Source organism: Elaeis guineensis, chromosome 8, assembly GCF_000442705.2.
Source record: "Elaeis guineensis isolate ETL-2024a chromosome 8, EG11, whole genome shotgun sequence".
Taxonomy (NCBI): Eukaryota; Viridiplantae; Streptophyta; class Magnoliopsida; order Arecales; family Arecaceae; genus Elaeis; species Elaeis guineensis.
The window spans coordinates 65,363,330-65,384,813 of record NC_026000.2 but is presented as its reverse complement, the minus strand read 5'-3'; the positions used below and the strand labels follow the sequence as shown (position 1 = coordinate 65,384,813).

The following is a 21,484-nucleotide window of genomic DNA, read 5'->3' as shown; positions in this document are numbered from 1 at the left end:
TGCTTGGGGTCAACTATAAAGACTCTCAGCAGATCCTCAAAATAACTTCAACCTGTTATAGATAGGGAAAAGAAAAAAAATCTGGGTTCAGACTTCAAACGTACAGGCTAGATCAATTATTAGTCCAAAGACCCCTCCCCTGAAACTTATTCAGACCCTGTTTCTTAATCCAAATCTAACCTGAACAGTTTCAGACCCGGTACAAAACTCGAGCTGAAACCAGTTCAGCCTAACGGGCCCCAAGCTAGCCCAGGCCCATTTCCAGGCCGAAGTGTGGATGGTAGGTATTCAGGCGTGGCAGCGTTGAACTTGCCCGATGTTTTTGCCCTTCTTGGGCTGGGATGGTGGTATACATACGCTTGCATGCATGTGCACTTCCCCGTACGAGTTTGTGCAGACCAATATTCGTCACGGACATGCAATCGACCGCAAAACTTTTCAAATCTCTGAACAAACTATATGACCACGTTCACACAGAGAAAACAATAAAAACAAAAGAATAAACACACGGTGAGGCACGAATTTGCCGCTTCCGAAACAGAGCTAACAACTGATGTTGATCTCTGCCAATAATGAGACTGGTTGAGCTAGCAGACTAGTGCTTTTAGAAAATCTCCAAATAAAATGGCAGTACGAATAACAAGCATCAGGTTGAAATGGCTCGATTATATAAAATTAAAAATAGATCCTTCAGTAATTCATCAACTCAATCCAGGAAACAGGTGAATCTCCTACTGGCACGGCCAAAGGGACTAACCGCGGTCCTTCCATTACAACACAAAACGGCTGCTTTCCCCAACAAGTCGCAGAAAAGAAAACAGAGAGACTAATGATAGCTTAAGATTGGAAAAAAAAAAAAAGAAATCTAGACTTTGTAACCTTTATGAAGCTGGGGCCTCATTGGCTTTAGTTTCATCGGCAGCTGCTTCAAATGTCTCTCCTGCCACAAGTTCAGGGACATCATCATCGTCATTGTCCACAGTGTTGACACCAGCAGCTGGTGGTGCCTGCTTCTGGAACTGTTCAGCAAGCCGCCTCAGATTGTCTAAGTTATCAGGACCTGAACAGAGACATGAAAGCTCAGCAACCTTCGCTGGAAGACTCTGGAATTTCAGGACCTTGTTACAACAGCGCTAGCAAAACATACTGAATTTTATTTTCTTTGTTTTTAATACACTGAAAGAAAGCTACCTAGGCAACTAACTCATATCCCAAATTTTTCATTATTTGGATTGTTAGTCCCACCCAAAGAATTAACACATGCAACGTAGCGCACCCACCCACCAAAAAGACAAACTGAAAATGGATGTCACCTTCAGAAAACAATAAAATGTGTCACCATGAAATATACACAATTGCAAGCTAGCAAATATACAAAAATTTGGTTTTAAAAAAACAATCATATATACATAAAATCAAAAGTTAAATCAAAATTCAAAAGTAGATTTAACTAAATGAGTGCATGCATCAGGCAAGACAAAACTATCACAAGTTGATGATGGATGAAAAAGAGTAATGAAAGCAGAGGACAGATGATTTCATGAACAGGTATAAAAAACTGACACTTCTGCGTACCAAAAAAAAGTAAATTTACTAAAAATGAATACATAAAGCACCCTGAAGAGATCAAGTTACCTAGTTGATTGATGATCCCTGGAAGCAGATCCTGAAGTTCTGTAGCAGACAATTTCATATATGAGAAATGGAATCAGGAGAAGAACTCGCAAATAAAGACGAATTAGGGAGAAAGTACTTAAAAAAAGAAAAAGGAATTTTAATTCAATCAAGATTGTGCAATCAAAGAGTAAAAGCCAGATTCATAAAGGGTTAACCAATATGTGGCTAGCTGTCCTGTGACAGCACAAACATCCTTGATTTAATGACCAAAGTTAAAGTTCCACATATTTCAAAGGAATAGGTACTAAGTTTTTTTTTAAAAAATCAACTAATTTTTTATATTTTGATATTCATGATATATTCAAATAAGAAATGACAGTACTTCTAGTCTGTGGAGAACCGCTGACAACCCATGTATTGGCTGCAATGGAAGCTTGCACTGAAAGAGAAACAATGGAATTAGCAAACCAAAAGTTATGAACTGATTTCTTGCCATAAGCTTTATCTCTCTGCTTCGCCATGTGTTTTTCTACCTTTGGGATTCAAAAATTGGATAACAAGATCATCTTTGAAAATATTCACTTCTTCTATAGCAGGGATCACATTCACCCCAATTCTCTTTAAAGTACTCTGAAGCCTTTTGTCATCTGTTGTTGTTGTTTTGTGAACTGCCTTCTTCTTCCTGGTAGAAGTACAAGATGGAAACATAAACAAATATATTCAAAGCCATATATAAAATATATTATGATCCTTGACAAAAAGGCTTACTGGTTTTAAACCTCAAAACTTAGTATGTACCATTCATCATACTCATTTAACATAAACATGAGAAACAAATGTTGCATAATGCCCAGTTTGACAGGTTCCATTGTACTCATGACCATATTTTATTTCCTTGGCTTCTAAATACAATTAGATGTTAATCTACCAAAAGTTTACATGAAAAATCTACTCGACTCTTATAAGATGTCATTCTTTAAATCTAAAAACCTATTAGAAAGCCTGAACAATGCTGTTTGAAATGTAATCATTTCTCCCGAAGACACACATCCCAACCAAGAATCCCAAAAGTTTGTCACCATATCTCAATATCTTGCATCTATTATTTAGTTCAATATTTGACCTCTCAAAATCTTTTAAGCACCCCTGCAAGCATTTCAGCAATATTTACATCTTCACATTGCAATATGATTAAAAAAAAAAAAAAAACAAGAAGAAAATGTTCAGAACCTGCGCATGCTGCCCTTTCCACCAGTGCGAACAGCGCCAGCCATCTTCATGAGCTTATCCCTATCCATCTGCTTGAGGTAAAATAATAAATGTCAACAATGCAGGGTATCTGTAGCTGCTTTCTTGTTTCAAAGAATAGTAACTATTACAGGAACAAATACCACAGCTTACAAAAGACTCAAAATGCAGAAAGAAAATTACTGACACAAGATATAACCAATAATTCCAGATAATAGGACAACATAAGGTACAAAAAGCTGAGAGATGAATCAGTAAAGGCTGCTTGTTGTCAATGCGGACATATTATGTTTTAAGGTTGTTTTAAAATATGAAATATGCTACATATATGCATATACATATATATGCAACTATATATTTGCATACGCGCAAATATGTGTATGTATATGTGTGTGTGTGTATATATATATACATGTATGTATACATGTATGTATATGTGTGTGTGTGTGTGTGCGTGTGTGTGTGTGTGTAAAACCCTTAAGAATGCCATAACTAGAACTACACGAAGAAAGATCTCCATTCTTGGTCAAAAGACCATTCCAGAGTTCTAGATTGTCAACCTCGTATGATTGTAGACGCTAAAGAGCACTGAATATCAACAATTAAATGAAAACCATGCACAACAATCTACTGGTCAATTAAAACAACTTCGGCTAGTTAGGATACTTTCCATTGTTATGAAGATCTTACCGTCAATGAAAGGGATTTCACAATACGGAGCTGATCCAGGTCAAAGAACATCATCAAATCCAAATACATATAGAAGATCATAAGGTCCAACATAATAATATCATGAGAATGTTAAAACATGTAAAAAACCATTTTTTTATGGTTCATTAGATGTTGTTTTTTTAATTGACTTGTTTATCACCAATATCCCACTATCACATAAAATTAGCAACCTCATTAGGAGGCACAGCTCTCATGGAAAAATGTCTTCACAGCCTTTATTGGTCAAAATTAAAATACAATATGGGCCTACACGATTGTATGCAGATATACTAAACTACTGGATGTTATGTTTATTTCACTAGACATGTTAAAACACATGCTGACTGCGGTAGAAATGAGACACTATGTTGCTTTTTCAGTCATGCATCTAATCAAAAATCGACACATGTTTCCAAATATTTATATATTTTATTTACAAAAAAATTGAATGATTTTAAGAAGTATCTATTTTAATGAACCAATCAAAACGAATATTAAGATTTGCTACCAGATCCCTGAAGTTTCTCCCTCATTGTTGCTTACAACTCAATCCTTATCATGAAAGATCGCTTCACATTAGATTTGAGATTCATCTACAGAGCAATTACTCTAGGCAAGATTAGGTCCAATTAAATACTTTCAGGATCAAGGAAGGCAACTTAGAAGAACCCATAGATACAGGTTATTCAAAGTTTTACCTTGCCTAACGAGAGATGAGACAGTTCCAACCCATTCTCACCAAAGAGCAGAATAACTCAACCAAAATAAATAGCCAATGCCAAATACAGTCACAAAGGTAACTCGCTCAAAAGACCAAACAAGAAAAAATTCATAGCTCTTCCTGCAAGAAACATTTCCATTTATGCCTTATCAGTTACCCCATCAACACAAATAACAAGGCACATCAACTGAATACCTAGTAGTCGCCGTTTCCATCCATGGAAATCACACAAATCCAGCAATGGACAACACAATCATTGTGCTTTGACAGCTTGCAAAAGCATAGTGCTTGCTAATGAGAGAACATCCGATAACAATCACAATGGTTTCCCAGAAAAATTTTAAAAATTGAGGAACTGTGGTAATATCTATTTAGAATTCATGACAAGCACAAACTTTTCCAACCACAGAACCCTCATAGTCGTGTTCTCTAGATGCTCCGGTTTATAAAAATACAAAATGCCTGACATGACACAAGAAGAAACTCCAAAATTGGAGTACCAATCTTTTGGTGTAAGTGACAGCAACTAGCATGGCTGCTTTGGAACATCATGTTAAAGAACACCTTATTACTATTGATGACACCTGTAGTCCTCACCTATTACACTGAAGTGCTGGGACTCTTCTAGTGAAGTGTCACCTATTATTTTCTCTTTCATTTATGTCATTATGGCATGCATATAAGTTTTCTTTATCTTTAATAAAAGGTACCATTAGTTAGCTTTCCCAAACCATCAGTATTGTTGGATGTAAAATAACCCCAGCCGAAGTTTGTAAACGGCCGACTCTTCCAGGCTTTTCCGGCTTCCGACCTTGTGTGGCATCTTTCTGAACTCCCTCGACCGTCCGAGCTTCCATATTACCATCCGGACTTCTCCGATAATGAGCTCCTCCATTCACGTACCGGGCTGCTCCAAATGCTCTTTGGGCTTCAATATCAACCGATTTTCTACAGTGATCGACTATTCTCCGAATCTCTTCCAAACTTCTTCCAACCACGATCGACTCTACTCCGAACTTCCTCCGGACTTCGTCAATGGCCGAACTTCCCCAACAGCAGAACTTCTACAGTAACCAGACTCCATCCAAGTTTCTACGGCGATCGAACGCCTTCTGGATTTCACCCGAGCTCCCACGAGAGCCGGACCTCTACCCCGAATTTCTATTACAGATTGGCTTCATCCGAACTCCTACCAGGGCCGGGCTCCGTCCGAACTTCTACAGTGGGTGGATCACAGACGAACTTCTACGACGAACAGCCTCCACCAGCAGGATCTCTACTCCGAACCTCTACTACAAGCAGTCTACTCCGAACTTCTACTACGAGCGGTCTACTTCGGATCTCTACTGTAAGCGAATTCCATCCGAGCTTCTACTGTAAACGAATTCCTTCCGAACTCCTGTTACAGGCGGACTTCAGCCGAGCTTCTTCAATAAGCGGTCCCCATACGCACTTCAACAACGCCAACCGGACTTCCACAGGACAAAGCGGTCCCCATACGGACTTCAACAACGCCAACCGGACTTCCACAGGACCCTTCAGACTCCTTTAGCGGACAAACCTCCGCAACGCCATCCGAAGTCCACTGCCGGTCGACCCTCTGCCGGACTCCTCATGAAACCAGACTTCCCCAACAGAAAATCCCCGTCCGAGCTTCTCCAACAGATGACTCCCGCCTGCAGCATCAACGCTCTAGGCACCCGACAACAGTAGACCCGTCAGCAACCTCGGAAACATCCGAGCTTCTCCTGGATTGATGAGACAGAGAGCCATTTCGCTCCATCAGACATCCCAGCCGAGCTCCAACCGACAGATCCGAACTCTCTGGCAAGTCACGACAATGGCCACTATCCTGCTCCACTCTCTGTAACAGATTTCGCGTGGCTCCACCTTCTCTGGCAAGTCGCGACAATGGACACCACTCCACTCTCCGTAACAAACTCCACGTGGCCCTGAACGGCCCCTGACACCACTACTCTCCGTAACAAACTCCGCTGGCCCTGAACGGCCCACTACCAAGCGGTTACAGACATTGCTATCAATCAGTTACGCTCTTCGTCTATAAAAAGAGACCCCCAGATACGTTCTCTCTAAGCTCAAATTCTATCTCGAAACTCTGCTAAAATTCTCATTCGGGCACTCCATTTCTATTGAGGCAGAGTACTGACTTGAGCGTCGGAGGATCTTGCCGGAGCACCCCCAACTCCGGTTTAGACTTCCCTTGCAGATCCCGACGGCGGACGCGACCCCTCGACTCCAGCTTCTCCGCATCGGCGAAATTCTGCACCAACAGAATTGACGCTAGAGGAAGAGCTGTGTCTTCGCAGTACCCTTGTTCTTAAAGGAGTGCTCAACAGGACTGTCTCCGGTCACCTTCTCCGACATCTACTTCTTCTCCTGCCAGATCTCCACCTGATGCCTTTCCGAAAGGCATCCACCAGGCGATCCACGGCCTCCGCGGCCAGATCTCAGCGAGCTCCGCAAACTCCGGCCACGTCTCCAGTTTCCCTAGCTCCTCCGGCAACGACAGTCGGCATGGAGCAGTTTGACTTGCTGGTTCAGCAGGTCAGGGGCCTCACCGAAGCAGTGCAGGCCATGCAGAAGCAGCCGTAGCAACCGCAGGCATCAGTGCGCTGGAAAGAGCATCGCCGGAGTTTCAGAATCCGACGATCGGGCGGGCCACTTGGGCAAGTCGCCCCGTCTTCCCCGAAAAGGGGAAGCAGAAGGCGGAGAGCCCACCATCCGATCACGATTCCACCCCCGGAGAGTCCCTACCTCAGTTCCACCAGAAGACTCTCAAGACTCGCAGTCGAGAGGATCTCTTGGATGAAAGATTCCGAGAGATGAACCGGTGGATCGAAGAGCTCCACCATGCTCCCACTGCCTACAGTGAGGACATCTGCACTGACCCTCCTTTCTCTCAAATGATCATGCAGGAGCCAATCCCGCCGAACTTCAAACTCCCCCAATTCGAGAACTACGACGAGACCTCGGATTCGGTTGACCACCTGGAGGCCTTCCGGACAATGATGCTGCTTATGACGCACCAGACGCCATCCTATGTCGAGCTTTCCGTCTACTTGAAGGGAGCGGCAAAAATTGGTACTCGACACTAAAGCCAGGTACTATCTTCTCCTTTGATCAGATGAGCCACTAATTCGTTGCTCATTTTGTCAGCAGCCGGCGTCCCCGGAGAGGTTCGGAATCCCTCATCAACATCAAGCAAAAGGAGGGAGAATCCATTCGAGCTTACGTCAACCGTTTTAACATCGCCGGTTGAAGGTCCGAAACTTGAACCAATCGGTTGCGATGGCCACCCTGAAGGGCGGTCTTCAAAAGAACGATCTTCTGTTTTTCCTAAAAAAAAAGTATCCCAGGAACTTTGCTGATTTGCTGGCTCGGACCGAAGGATATCCCGAGCAGAAGAAGCCTTCAAGATGAAGGACGAGGAGGCCGCGAAAGAGCGACAGGCGGGAGACTCCAACAAGCCCGCAGTTGAAAAAGGACCGAGTGAAGCTCGACCACGTTCTCAAACTCCCTCCGGATACAAGCGTGTCCAGACTCCTCTCCGAGCTCGTAGGCAGAGAAGCCCGGATCGCAAAGTTCGGCGGGGCTCTCTCTCAGAAAGATTTCACAGCTACGCCCCTCTCAACGCATCGAAAACTCAAGTGCTGATGGAGGTTAGGAAGCAGCTGCCAAGGCCGGAAAGGATGCACACACCTCAGAAAGCGTAACTCTAACAAGTTCTGCCTCTATCATCATGACCACGGCCACGACACGGAGTGCATTCAGCTCCGAACGAGATCGAGGAGCTCATCAGACGAGGTCGGCTCGACAGGTTCATTCGACGCTGACTTGAAGGTAGGAAAGATCGGCCGAGGGCCCTACCGCAACCGGAGCCGCCAAGGAGGGAGGAGCAACCTGAAGATCGATCTCTAATTGGGATTATCAACTCCATTTCTGGAGGACCCCGACGGGGAGCAAATCTTCCGCGGCTATGGATTCGAAAAATCTACGAATGTATTATCAATAACTTTGTCTTAAATAAAAGTTTCTTTCATATTTGCATATCTTTTCTTTTGACATGAGCTCTAACGATAGGAGTAGCTCCTTCCGACAATCGAAACTAAGCGTATTAGGAACAGGAGGAGAACCTCGTCCTAACATGAGCAAAGTCGAAGGCCCATTTATTTTAAGACTGGATAGGGAGAGAGGCCCTTACAACGGCTCTTATGTGCCCCTACAGCCATGTTAGGAACAGGAGGAGAACCTCGTCCTAACATAAGCAAAGTCAAAGGTCCGTTATTTTAAGACCGGATGGGGGGAGAGGTCCTTACAACGGCCCTTATATGCCCCCACAGCCATGTTAGGAATAGGAGGAGAACCTCATCCTAATATGAGCAAAGTCAAAGGCCAATTATTTTAAGACCGAATGGGGAGAGAGGCCCTTACAACGGCCCTTATGTGCCCCCACAGCCATGTTAGGAATAGGAGGAGAACCTCATCCTAACATGAGCAAAGTCGAAGGCCCGGTTATCCAGAGACCGGATAGGGGGAGAGACCTTTACAACGGCCCTTATGTGCCCCCACAGGCATGTTAGGAACAGGAGGAGAACCTCGCCCTAACATGAGCAAAGTCGAAGGCCCGGATATCTAGAGACCGGATGAGGGAAGAGGCTCTTACAACAACCCTGCGTGCCCCCACAGCCCTGTTAAGAACAGGAAGAGAACCTCGTCCTAATATGAGCTGAAATTGACTGTCGGGAACAGAAGGAGAACCTCGTCCTGACACAAACGAAGATCCGATCGATCAAGACCGGATGAAGAGGAAAGCCTCCTTACGACTTCTCTACACTCCCACGGCCCCGTTAAGAGCAGAGGAAAAACCCTCACTCGAACACAAAAACAAGGGGGATGAAAAGGGAGAGCGACGAACTACACCAGTGATAAGTGAAAAATAGACTACATCGAAGACATAAGGGACCTCGTCTCAATGAGAAAGGAGACTCTTATCAAAAATCCTCAGTCGTTAGGAGGAAACTCAACACAGGCCGAGGAAAAATCGACTTCCTCAAGGCAATGAGAAGTTCGGGCCCCCAAGCTCGAGCACCGGAGGAAACGTCAAACTCAAATGGCCTCAAAAAGACCTACGGTCATGAACAAAAAGGGAAAATCAACACGACGGCGATCAGGAACCTTCAAACAACGTCGACATCGAACAAGACAAAAGACAAAAAAAATTCGATAAACGACGACTCAAAGCAAGAATAGACGAGGAATTACAAACACCGCCACGTCGAACAAAATGGAAGACAAAAGAAGTTCGGTAAACGACAACTTAATACAAGCATGTACAAAGTAATGAAAATTTTCCTTTTCATTTCATTAGTGAAGTGTACATTACAAAGCCCTGGAGGCCCAAAAAAGAAAAACGACAAGAAAAGAAAAAGAATACATGGAAGGACGAAAGGTAAAAAGAAGCTTTAAGGAAGCTCGACTTCTTCCGACTTCGAGCTCTCGGTTCCAGACATTATTAGAGACTGCTTTTAATTTTCGACTTCTTCTAGTTCCATCTTTCTTAGCAGCATTTTCCGGTACATCTGGTGAAACCGCCGGCTTTTGCCCTCCGACTCTCGAAGCCTCTTCCTCAGGACCTCAGACTCCCCTCGGCATCCTTGACCGTCTGCTGCTCGTGGGCCAGCTGAATCTTCAGCCGCTGCAGTTCGGCCTTCTCCTGTCCAAGGGCCACAGATAGTTCTTCCATGGTCCCCCTCAAGGAGCGGAGCTCGTCGGAGCCTTGTGCAAAGGCGGGCTGGACTCTTTCAGACAACTGCCTCTGAAGGCGGGCAACTTCGTCGGTCGCCATCTTGAGCTTCCTTCGATAGTCCTCTACTTGCCCGCACCAGCCGACTCGATAGGCGTTGTAGTTCGCCTCAGCATCCTGCAGCTGTTTTTGAAGGTCGGAAAATTTTTCGACCAGTCTCGATCGCGTTCGGCCTGAGCTGTGAGCCAGGATGAGCTCCCTTCCAACTGGCCGATCTTCTCCCGTGCAGCCGCCAACTCAACTTCAAGAGAGCTGATCTTGGAAGCCTGAGTCCAAAATCGATCGCTGGCGCGTTGTCGGAGTTCCTCAAGCTCCGCCACGAAGTCGGCCTTCCTCCGGGTGTATTCCATGAAACCCTTCTTGTGAAGGTCCCAAAAGCGAGTAACCTCCGCAGTGACTTCCGAATGGCTCTTCCTCAGCCGGTGAAGTTCGTCATCCAGCTTCTTGGATTTCTCCATCAAGTGACGAACTTCCCTTCTGAGGTCCCGGATCATCGACTTCAGAGAAATTCCCTGTGATAAGGGAAAAGCTTCGGCAGGACACTGTCGTTGGGAGACAAGAACGCCACAACTCAAATCAGTGCAAGAAGACAAAAGAGAAGGAAAAGAATGCAGAAGGAAAAAAAAAAGCTCTCTGTAAAGAAGCATCCGATTTCATTGACTAAATAGTTTTTAAGTACAAGAGAACAAAGAAAAGTCGCCATAAAGAAAAAATACAAAACTAGAGGTTTCGGACCTCTGAGACAGAAGTGGAGGAGCTCGGTGCCCCCGGAAGGTCGGTCACGACAACCGCGGCAATCGAGGAGGTCCCAGCTAGAGGAGGATCGACCACAGCTTCGGAAGATCCGGCTTCATCGTCGGACGCGTCATCCAAGAAGCCGAGATCCAGTTCGAAAAATTTTTCGACCACCTTCTCTTGCAGAGCTCGAAGCCCTTGATGAAAGCATCCTGACCGAACTGGACCTGCAGATCCTCCATCTCGGGAGGTCTTGAACTCTTCTACCGCTCGAGCCCCTGCCTCCGAGACTAGGATAGGATCCGCGCCTTCAGCTCGAAGACCTGCACCTTCAGTTCAGAGACCTCGGCCTCTGCCCTTCTTTCTTTCCTCCTCTAAGGCGACCCTCAGATCGGACGAGATTTGTCCCTCCTTCTGCAACACCTCCTGGAGACATGTGACCTCGACAATCTTCTCCTCGAGGCGGGCGGCCTCGGCCAGACGACCTTCCTCCGCCCAGGCTGCCTCCCTCTTGGCGATCTTCATCGCCTCGACGTTGGCGATGAGCTGGTGTCCAATCTGCAAGAGAAGCCGGAGAGTCAATATAAAGGCTAAGTAAACTAAGTAAAAAAGCAAGAAGGAAAAAGTGAATTGACCTACCTCGAGAAAAGATCCCAGAGAGTCCCAGACCCGCAGCTCAGGATCAGCAAGGACAATCCTGTGGACGACCTCAGGCAGAATGCACCCTTCGACCGGCCTCTTTATTAAATCCCTATTGTTGAAGGAATTTTCCCCAGATCTTCCTCGGAGCCGCCGACCCCCTCGATGGCAGCCTTGCGGCTGTGGCTCTTGCGGGCCAAGGTCTTCTTCCTCCTCCTTTCGGCCCCTGGTGCCCCCTCGAGACGAGCCTCTAGAGCAAAAATCTCGACCGGGGGGCTCCGTGAAGAGGCTCAGGGGACTTCGGGCTCGACGTCAGAGGGAGCGTCGACGGCAACGGCCACCTGAGCAGGCGCGGCCGAGCTCGTCTCTTCTGTCCTGGCTCTCTTCGCCGGCCCCGAAGTCGCGGCACTTTTTCTCTTGTGGGTCTTGAGACCCTGGACTAACCTCCGAGCCACACCTGTGTCCATGTCTGCAATAAAAGAAGATCGACACGGCTCAGAAATAGAATAAGAGAAAGAGAAAGCAAAAAAAAAAGAAAAAATAATTTTTTTTTTGTAATAATGATAGTACCGACAGGGTCAAGAGGCTCAAACCGACGTTGAACACGAGTTGTTCCTTCAGAAGTTCAGAGAGGAGGGGGGCTGGATAGGCCTCGAGTTTACTGGATGCTTCGAGGTCGTCCCTTTTCAGGCTAGAAGCCCGACGGACGGAATCCCTCAGAGAGCCCCAGAAGGGTAATCCCAACTCCAAGGTCGGGCATCGGACGTAGAAGAACCTCTCCTTCCAATTGTGGATAGAAGAGAGGACGCCTTTCAACAATCCCTTTCTACCGAACTGGGGGAAGTACCACCAGTCCTTTGCCGAGGGATGACGCTGGAAAGTATAGAAATTCCTAAACAAGGAAAGGGTTGGCTGGACTTCGGCTAGGCAACAGAGGAAAAGAAATCCTATCAGAAATCTAAAGAAATTCAGCGCTACCGAAACTAAAGAAATGTTTAAAAAGCGAAAGAGAGCGATGACAAAAGATGAGAGCGGAAGTCGAAGTCCGGCGTGGAAAGCTTCTTGATATAAACAGAAGCAGCCAGGGGGAGGAGCGCTAGCCCGACCAGTTGACCTGGAGAGCTCCAGTTCGTACTCCGGAAGAACCCCGTACTGAATCCTAATCAGTGAGAGTTCCTCCGAAGTCAGAGAACTGGAGATGGTGTCTGGTACAAAGACCAAACGAGATTCTTCTACAGAGCTAAGGTCTTGGGGAGCGGAGACGGACGAACTCCTAGAACTGCTAGAGGAGGAAGTGCTAGAAGACATTTTGAATTGAACAAAAACCATAAAAACCCCGAAAAAATTGGGAAAAATAAGAAACAGAAAGTTCGTAGAAAACTGAACTGATGGAATGTGACAGAAGAAAAACGAAAAAAGAACAGCAAGAGAAAAAACAAAGAGGGGAGTTCTGAAACTAACCTAGGCTAGTTCGAAAAATACAGAGATGCAGAGATGCAGAGATAGGGACGACTCGAAGAACACCTAACGTCGAAAATGACGCTGAGGAAGGACGAAGCTCTCAGGAAGAAGAAGAAGGCACCAACAGGACTCTCAGACTAAGTGAAATCTCTGGAGGGGGAGCGGGTTTAAATAGGCAACAAGGCCCGATGCAGTAATGATTGCAGATCTCCTCTGGCCGACCTACACTCGCCGCGTGTCCCACTCACCATAGCAGGTGGCTGAAAGCAGCTGACAGCTGACAGAGCCATTATTGCGCCGTACCTAGAGCAACGCTCCAACGAAAATTTTAAAAAAATCTTTCGGATCACCTTGATTTGAAAAGGCTCCAGCACCAGCGCGCCAAACGACAAAATATCTAGAAGCAACCGAGTACGAAAATCGAAAAAGACAACTTCGACTGTGAAAGTTTCTCTGTACTTTCTTCATTCGGAATCCGAACTCGGAAGTAGTAGGACTGTTGTTGGGTGTAAAATAACCCCAACCGAAGTTTGTAAACGGCCGACTCTTCCAGGGCTTTTCCGGCTTCCGACCTTGTGTGGCGTCTTTCTGAACTCCCTCGACCGTCCGAACTTCCATATTACCATCCAGACTTCTCCGATAATGAGCTCCTCCATTCACGTACCGAGCTGCTCCAAATGCTCTTTGGACTTCAATATCAGCCAATTTTCTGCAGTGATTGACTATTCTCCGAATCTCTTCCAGACTTCTTCCAGCCACGATCGACTCTACTCCGAACTTCCTCCGGACTTCGTCATTGACCAACTTTCCCAACAGCAGGACTTCTACAGTAACCAAACTCTATCCAAATTTCTACGACGGTCGACCGCCTTCTGGATTTCACCCGAGCTCCCACGAGAGCTGGACCTCTACCCCGAATTTCTATTGCAGGTGGGCTTCATCCGAACTCCTACCAGGACCGGGCTCCGTCCGAACTTCTACAATGGGTGGATCACAGACGAACTTCTACGACGAACAGCCTCCACCAACAGGATCTCTACTCCGAACCTCTACTACAAGCAGTCTACTTCGAACTTCTACTACGAACGATCTACTCCGGATCTCTACTGTAAGCGAATTCCATCCGAGCTTCTACTGTAAACGAATTCCTTCCGAACTCCTATTACAGACGGACTTCAACCGAGCTTCTTCAATAAGCAATCTCCATACGGACTTCAACAACGCCAATCGGACTTCCACAGGACAAAGCGATCCCCATACGGACTTCAACAACGCCAACCGGACTTCCACAGGACCTTTCAGACTCCTTCAACGGACGAACCTCCGCAACGCCATCCGAAGTCCACTGTCGGTCGACCCTCTGTCGGACTCCTCATGAAACTGAACTTCTCCAACAAAAATCCCCGTCTGAGCTTCTTCAGCAGATGACTCCCGCCTGCAGCATCAGCGCTCTAGGCACCCGACAACAGTAGGCCCGTCAGCAACCTCGAAAACATCCGAACTTCTCCTGGATTGATGAGACAGAGAGTTATTTCGCTCCATCAGACATCCCAGCCGAGCTCCAGCCAACAGATCCGAACTCTCTGGCAAGTCACGACAATGGCCACTACCCTGCTCCACTCTCTGTAATGGATTCCGCGTGGCTCCACCACTCTCTGGTAAGTCACGACAATGGATACCACTCCACTCTCCATAACAAACTCCACGTGGCCCTGAACGGCCCCTGACGCCACTACTCTCCGTAACAAATTCGCGTGGTCCTGAACAGCCCACTACCAGGCGGTTACAGACATCGCTGTCAATCAGTTACGCTCTCCGTCTATAAAAAGACCCCCAGATACGTTCTCTCTAAGCTCAAAATTCTATCTCGAAACTCTGCTAAAATTTTCATTCGAGCACTACATTTCTGTTGAGGCAGAGTACTGACTTGAGCGTCGGAGGATCTTGCCGGAGCACCCCCAACTCCGATTTAGACTTCCCTTGCAGGTCCCGGCGGCGACGCGACCCCTCGACTCCAGCTTCTCCGGCGTCGGCGGAATTCTGCACCAACAAGTATATTTAGCATACTCATTATGTTTAATATATTGTACCACATGGAAGTGTCCCACATGGACATTTCTGGAGGTTTAAGTGCCAAACACTTGAGGACACTTGGAGCACCAAATGTCAGCATGACACTGACACAGAACCAACAACAACCAAAACCTTTAGTGACAAATGTGGAAAAACTTAACTTCTTCTATGAAACAATAATGCCCATTATTTTGCTTATACCAGCATCATACTAAACAAATGATACATGAAAGAAACTAAGCAATCAGCATCTTTCTCATGAAAATTTAACAAAACCCACAATATTCAGATTTCATTTCTTTGGACAACCAAAGAATCTGTATATCGTGAGTCCCTCAAATACAGACCCATATACCTAGAAGGACCAAGTTATACTCTCATCAAAATGTTCATGAAATTATACTCTAGCAGAGAGGATGGATTATTATCACAAATTTTAACTTCCTTATGGTCCACCTTCCTTCTTTAGGTTCACTTGTCATGCAACAGACCAAGTTCCTAATAAATGCTACTGAACATGTCCAGAAAGCACTACAGTCACCCATGCTCCAAATTATTTAATATAATAAATACAACCATTATAGAAAACAAGCGATGGTATATCCACTTAGCAGTACCTTATGATTTCTGAAGTTAATAGAAAGAAGACCTAGCATCTAGGAAAGGCATAATTCTTTTAATGTCTTTTCTTGTTTATGTTAAAAATGCCACATCACAAAGCCCTGTTCCAAAAACAAAATCTTTAAAGGGTACAAAGAGTTACTTTAGTAAATCTCCCTAGAGAGGTCTTTTTAGTAAATCTATCCACCCCATCATTCATTCACCCAACGGACCTAAAACTACACTAGACTAGGTGAATATCCAATAACACATGACTATGGGTGTAATGAAGCCAAGCTTGATCAAGCTTGGTTTGAAATTAATTGCAACCTTGCACTCCGAGATAAAGCTCAAAATAACACATGACTAGGGGTGTAATCAAGCGAAGCTTGATCGAGCTTGGGATTGATCAAGCTTGGTTTAAAATTATTTTAAGCTAGCACTCCCAGATCAAGCTTGATTTATTTACCACTATTTCGAGCTCAATTCGAGCTGAGGAGTGCACTAGGCTATTCAATCAGCTTGATAATCCTTAATCAACCTCAAATCAACGAGAGTTAAATGAAATTTGGTTCCAGCATAAATGAAAGCTCAATTTTTGAAGCTTAGTTTAAGGTTTGGTTCAGAGCTATATTAACATTTAATTGATCCAAATAATAAATTGCAACAATTAAAAACCTAATCTGATAATCCATTATGTATTACATACATATTTATATAACTTAAATATATTCAAGACTTATGGAACTGACCCGATCAAGTCAGCTCAATTTTTAGCTCAGCTAGAAGTTAACTTCGAGCCTATATTCCTGGTTCAAGCTTGGTTCATTTAGCTTCAAATCAAGCTGGATTCGAGCTCTTATCATGCCAAGTCAGAGCAAAGCTAAAGCTGCTCAGTTGATATGACCCCCAACATGACACAAACAAGGAGTTGGGATGCCCCTTACACAGCAACAAAAATTTTCCAGCCGTCCTCCACCTTATGGCTATTGTACAACAGCCCAGAAGGTTATCTGTTCTCTTAGGTATTTCCTTGAACACTGAATGGACACAAATGCGGTACAAAACCCAGTGATAAACCTTACCACACCCCCCCCCCCACCAAAAAAAAACTCCCCAACAAAGAAGAAAAAGCATGATTCACGGCGCAGGCAAACCAACACCCACTAAATTAGATTTAATAAAACTAGCATTAACGATACCCTCTTTTGCATTAGCTGACCAGACAACTTTCCAACTTTAAAGCAAGAAAATCTCAAGACCATAATGCACAGAAAAAAGAGGCAGCAATCTACTCATCATTGTGCTCCTTCACTAGAAGAATAAATATTTCATCAATTTAAACCATGCTAAACTCTTTGCTCGGTTTTCCTTAGCCGAAACACATGAAGAAACCATTAGAGAGGGAAGAAAATATTTCCAAGATCTATCGTCATTGTAAGTCTCGAGCCACAGATCCAACTGCTGAATTCAATACACAAAAGAAGAGAATAAATTAAAGGTGCAAAAACAGAATAAAGACCATAAAATCGAATCATCTCATCTCGAGCCATAGACATGGATTAACAAGTCAATATATAAAACCGAAAAGATTTGGTACGGGAGAAATCCGGAAGAACGAGAAGGGAAAGAAGGAATCTTACCCCTGATGGACCGCGGCGACTAGAAGAAGAGAGGGTAGAGAGCAAATGGGGGGAGGAGGGTTTTAGGGACGCTAGGGTTTCGGCTTCTCAGTGGCCACATGAGAGGAATGGCGTTTGGGACCTTATATAGTGCTGAAATGGCTAACGTGGCGGCGCCTGGCGGCGAGCAATCGATATCCCCTTTAGCACGGATCCATCCCGGTTTTTTTGGGATCCATCGGCTGATTGGGTTCGATTGGGTTCATGAAACATATTTAAATCCAACCCGGCAAACTCGAATGCAGGTTTGCCCAGATACAGGTTCCGATCCGATGTACGATGAAATACGAGCCATAGGGACGGATAGAAATACGATAAATAAGAAGTGAAAAAAAAAAAATTCAAAAATATTAGATAAAATGCTATCATTAATATTATTGGTGTAGAATTTTGTCAAAGCTGGAGTTGCTGGAGTTGAGATGACTGCGGTCGTCATCGGGACCTGCAAGGGAAGTCTAAACTGGAGTTGGGGGTGCTCCGATAAGACCCTCCGACGCTCAAGTCAGTACTCTGCTTCAACAGAAATGGAGTGCTCGAGTGGAAATTTTAGCAAAATTTTGATATAGAGTTTTGAGCTTAGAGAAGAACGTATCTGGGGGTCCCCTTTTTATAGATGGAGAGCATAACTGATTGACAGCGACGTCTGTAACCGCCTGATAGTGGGCCGTTCAGAACCGCGCGGAGTTTGTTACGGAGAGTAGTGGCGTCAGGGGTCGTTCAGGGCCACATGGAGTTTGTTATGAAGAGTGGGGTGGTGTCCGTTGTCGCGACTTGCCAGAGAGTGGTAGAGCCCGGAGAGTGGAGTGGTGCCCGTTGTCGCGACTTGCCAGAGATGGTGGAGCCACACGGAATCCGTTGTAGAGAGTGGAGTAGAGTAGTGGCCATTGTCGTGACTTGCCAAAGAGTTCGGATCTGTCGGCTGGGGATATCTGATGGAGCGGAATGGCTCTCTACCCCATCGATCTAGGAGAAGCTCGGATGTTTTCGAAGCTGCTGACGAGTCTACTGTTGTCGGATGCCTTAGGCGCTGATGCCACAGGCGGGAGTCATCTGCTGTAGAAGCTCGGATGGAGACTTTCCGTTGGTGAAGTCTGGTAGGAGTCCGATTGCTAGAGAAGTCCATTTGAGATTCGCCTGATGTGGAAGCTTGTCTGAAGATTATCCATCGGAGAAGTCCGGTTTCATGAAAAATCTGGCAGAGGGTCGACCGGTGGTGGACTTCGGATGGCGTCGTGGAGGTTCGGCAGACATCGGAGGCGATCGATCGTTGTAGAAATCCAGCTGTCAGAGTCCGTCCGTCGTAGAAGCTCGTTCGATATCCATCCGCTATGGAAGTTCGGACGAAGTTTGGTTCTTATAGAAGGCTAAAAGGAGACCGCTTATTATAAAAGCTCGGTCGAAGATCGGTTGTCGTGGGAGCTCGGAGTAGCGACCTGACCGGTGGGTCCTGTTCCATTGTAGAAGCTCGTCCGGGATCCGGCTACGAAGAAGCTCGGCTGAAGTCTACCTGTAATAGAAGTTCGGAAGAAATGTGTTTACAGTAGAGACTCGAATGGAATTTGCTTACAGTAGATATCCGGGGTAGATCGCCCGCTGTAGGAGTTCGGAGTAGACCGCTCGTAGTAGAAGTTTGGCTCTCGCAGGAGCTCGGTTGGAATCCTGAAGGCGGTCGACCACCGTAGAAACTTGGATGGAGTCTGGTTACTGTAGAAATCTCACCGTTGGAGAAGCTTGGATATTGACGAAGTCCGAAAGAAGTTCGGAGTAGGGTCGTCCGCGGTCGGAAGAAGTTTGGAAGGGATTCGGAGAATAGTTGATCACTGTAGAAGGTCGGCTGATAGTGAAGCCTAGAGAGCCTTTGGAGCGGCCCGGTAGATAAATGGAGAAGCTCATTGTTGGAGAAGTCCGGAAGCTCAGACGGTCGAGGGGGTTCAGAGAGACGCCACACAAGGTCGGAAGCCGGAAAAGCCCAGGAAGAGTCGGTCTTTTACAAACTTCGATCGGAGGGTATTTTATACCCAACACTAGTTCCCTTACTTTCGAGTTCAGATTCTAAATGAAGGAAGTACAGAGAAATTCTCTCGACCGAAGTTGCCCCCTTGATTTTCGTACTCGGTGGTTGCCAGATATTTTGGGCTTGGTACGCTGGTGCCGGAGTCTTTTCAAATCAAGGCGATCCGAAAAGATTTTTTCGAAATTCCCATTGGAGCGTTGCCTCAGGTACGGTGCAATAATGGTTTTACCAACTGTCGGCCACCTCCAGCCGCTTGCCACAGTGAGTGGGCCACGCGGTGGTTATAGACTGGTCAGAGGAGTTCTGCAGTCATTATTGCAACAGACCCCATCGCCTATTTAAACCCGCATCCTCCCTTCGGGGATCTCACTTTGCACGGGAGTTCTTCGATCCCTCCTTCGTTGCCGATATGGACGTGGATGCAGCTTGGATGTCAGCCAAGAGTCTCAAAGTCCACAAGGGGAAGGCGCTGCAACTTCCGGGTTGGCAAAGAAGGTGAGGGTAGAAGAGACAGATCCGACCGTGTTTTATCTTGATCGCCCAGAGCCCGCGCTTGTGGCATATCTTCGAGCGCGAGTACTTCCGATCCTGCGGAGGGGGGAAGCCACAGGGGGACTGGAAGAAGAAGTCAGAAAGAAGGGGAAACCCGATCTCAGGAAGAAGGTCATGCCTGCCGTCATTGTGAGGCACGGAAGCCATGATACAAAAAGGACGGCGTCTACATGTACTTCGAAGATAATGCTGGAGTAATTGTTAATCCAAAGGGGGGTTGGAAGAAAAAGTCGGGTACTTAAAGCAATCCTCGACGATGGCTGAAATCGAGAGTTCGAAGTCTGATGGTACCGAGCTTCTTTGGAGCTCTTTCGTCTTGTATTCATTTCTTTCTTGTTGTTTCTCTTTTTGGCCTTCAAGGCTTTGTAATGTATATTCATTAATGAAATAAAAAGAAATTTTCCATTACCTTGTCCATTCTTGCATTAAATTGTTGTTTGCCAACTTCCTTTGTCTTCCATCTTACTTGGCGTCGGCGTTGTTTGTGATTTCTCGTCTGTTCTTGCTTTGAGTCGTTGTTTACCGAACTTTTTTTATCTTTTGTCTTGTTCAATGCCGACGTTGTTTGAAGGTTCTCGATTGTCGCCGTGTAATTTGCCCTTTTGTTCGTGATCGTAGGTCATTTCGAGGCCATTTAAGTTTGACGCTTCCTTCCGGTGCTCGAGCTTGGGGACCCGAACTTCTCGTTCCTTTGAGGAAGTCGATTTCTCCTCAGCCTGTGTCGAGTTTCCTTTTAGTGACTGAGGGTTTTTGATAGGAGTATCCTTCCTCGTTGAGATGAGGTCCCTTGTATCTTTGATGTATTTTGTTTTTCACTTGTCGCTGGTGTAGTTCGTCGCTTTTCCTTTTCATCTCCCCTCTCTTTTTTTTTTATGTTCGAGTGAGGGTTTTTCTTCTGCTCTTAATGGGGTCGTGAGAGTGTAGAGGAGCCATTGAGGAGGCCTTCCTCCTCATCCAGTCTTGATCGACTGGGTCTTTGTTTGCGTGAGGATGAGGTTCTCCTCTTGTTCCCGACAGTCAATTTCAGCTCATGTTAGGACGAGATTCTCCTTCTGTTCCTAACAGGGCTGTAGGGGCACGTAAGGGCCGCTGCAAGGGCCTCTCCCCCATCTGGTCTTTAAGTAATCGGGCCTTCGACTTTGCTCATGTTAGGACGAGGTTCTCCTCCTGTTCCTAACAAGGCTGTGGGGGCACATAAGGGCCGTTGCGAGGGCCTCTCCCCCCATCTGGTCTTTAAGTAACCGGGCCTTCGACTTTGCTCATGTTAGGACGAGGTTCTCCTCCTGTTCCTAACAAGACTGTGGGGGCACATAAGGGCCGTTGCAAGGGCCTCTCCCCCATCCAGTCTTTAAGTAACCGGACCTTCGACTTTGCTCATGTTAGGACGAGGTTCTCCTCCTGCTCCTAACAAGGCTGTGGGGGCACATAAGGACCGTTGCGTGGGCCTCTCCCCCCGTCCGATCTTTAAGTAATCGGGCCTTCGACTTTGCTCATGTTAGGACGAGGTTCTCCTCCTGTTCCTAACAAGGCTGTGGGGGCACATAAGGGCCGTTGCGCAGGCCTCTCCCCCTATCCGATCTTTAAGTAACCGGATCTTCGACTTTGCT

General features: G+C 45.9%; 1 protein-coding gene across 2 annotated transcripts; it reads right to left on the bottom strand.

The window, feature by feature from the left end:
* Positions 1–649: 649 nt before the first annotated feature.
* Positions 650–17,424, bottom strand: LOC105036261 (nascent polypeptide-associated complex subunit beta). 2 transcript variants are annotated; one of them, XM_073261602.1, is made up of 7 exons: positions 17,273–17,360; positions 16,925–17,090; positions 2,848–2,915; positions 2,151–2,299; positions 2,000–2,056; positions 1,636–1,674; positions 650–1,060 (listed from the first exon to the last, which is right to left on the bottom strand). In XM_073261602.1, the coding sequence occupies exons 3-7, from the start codon at positions 2,913–2,915 to the stop codon at positions 882–884; spliced, it is 492 nt and encodes a 163-aa protein (XP_073117703.1). In that variant the 5' UTR covers positions 16,925–17,090; positions 17,273–17,360; the 3' UTR covers positions 650–881. The 2 variants fall into 2 exon arrangements, with proteins under 2 accessions (XP_073117703.1, XP_073117702.1); XM_073261601.1 differs by lacking the exon at positions 16,925–17,090 and having other exon boundaries at positions 17,273–17,424.
* Positions 17,425–21,484: the final 4,060 nt, after the last annotated feature.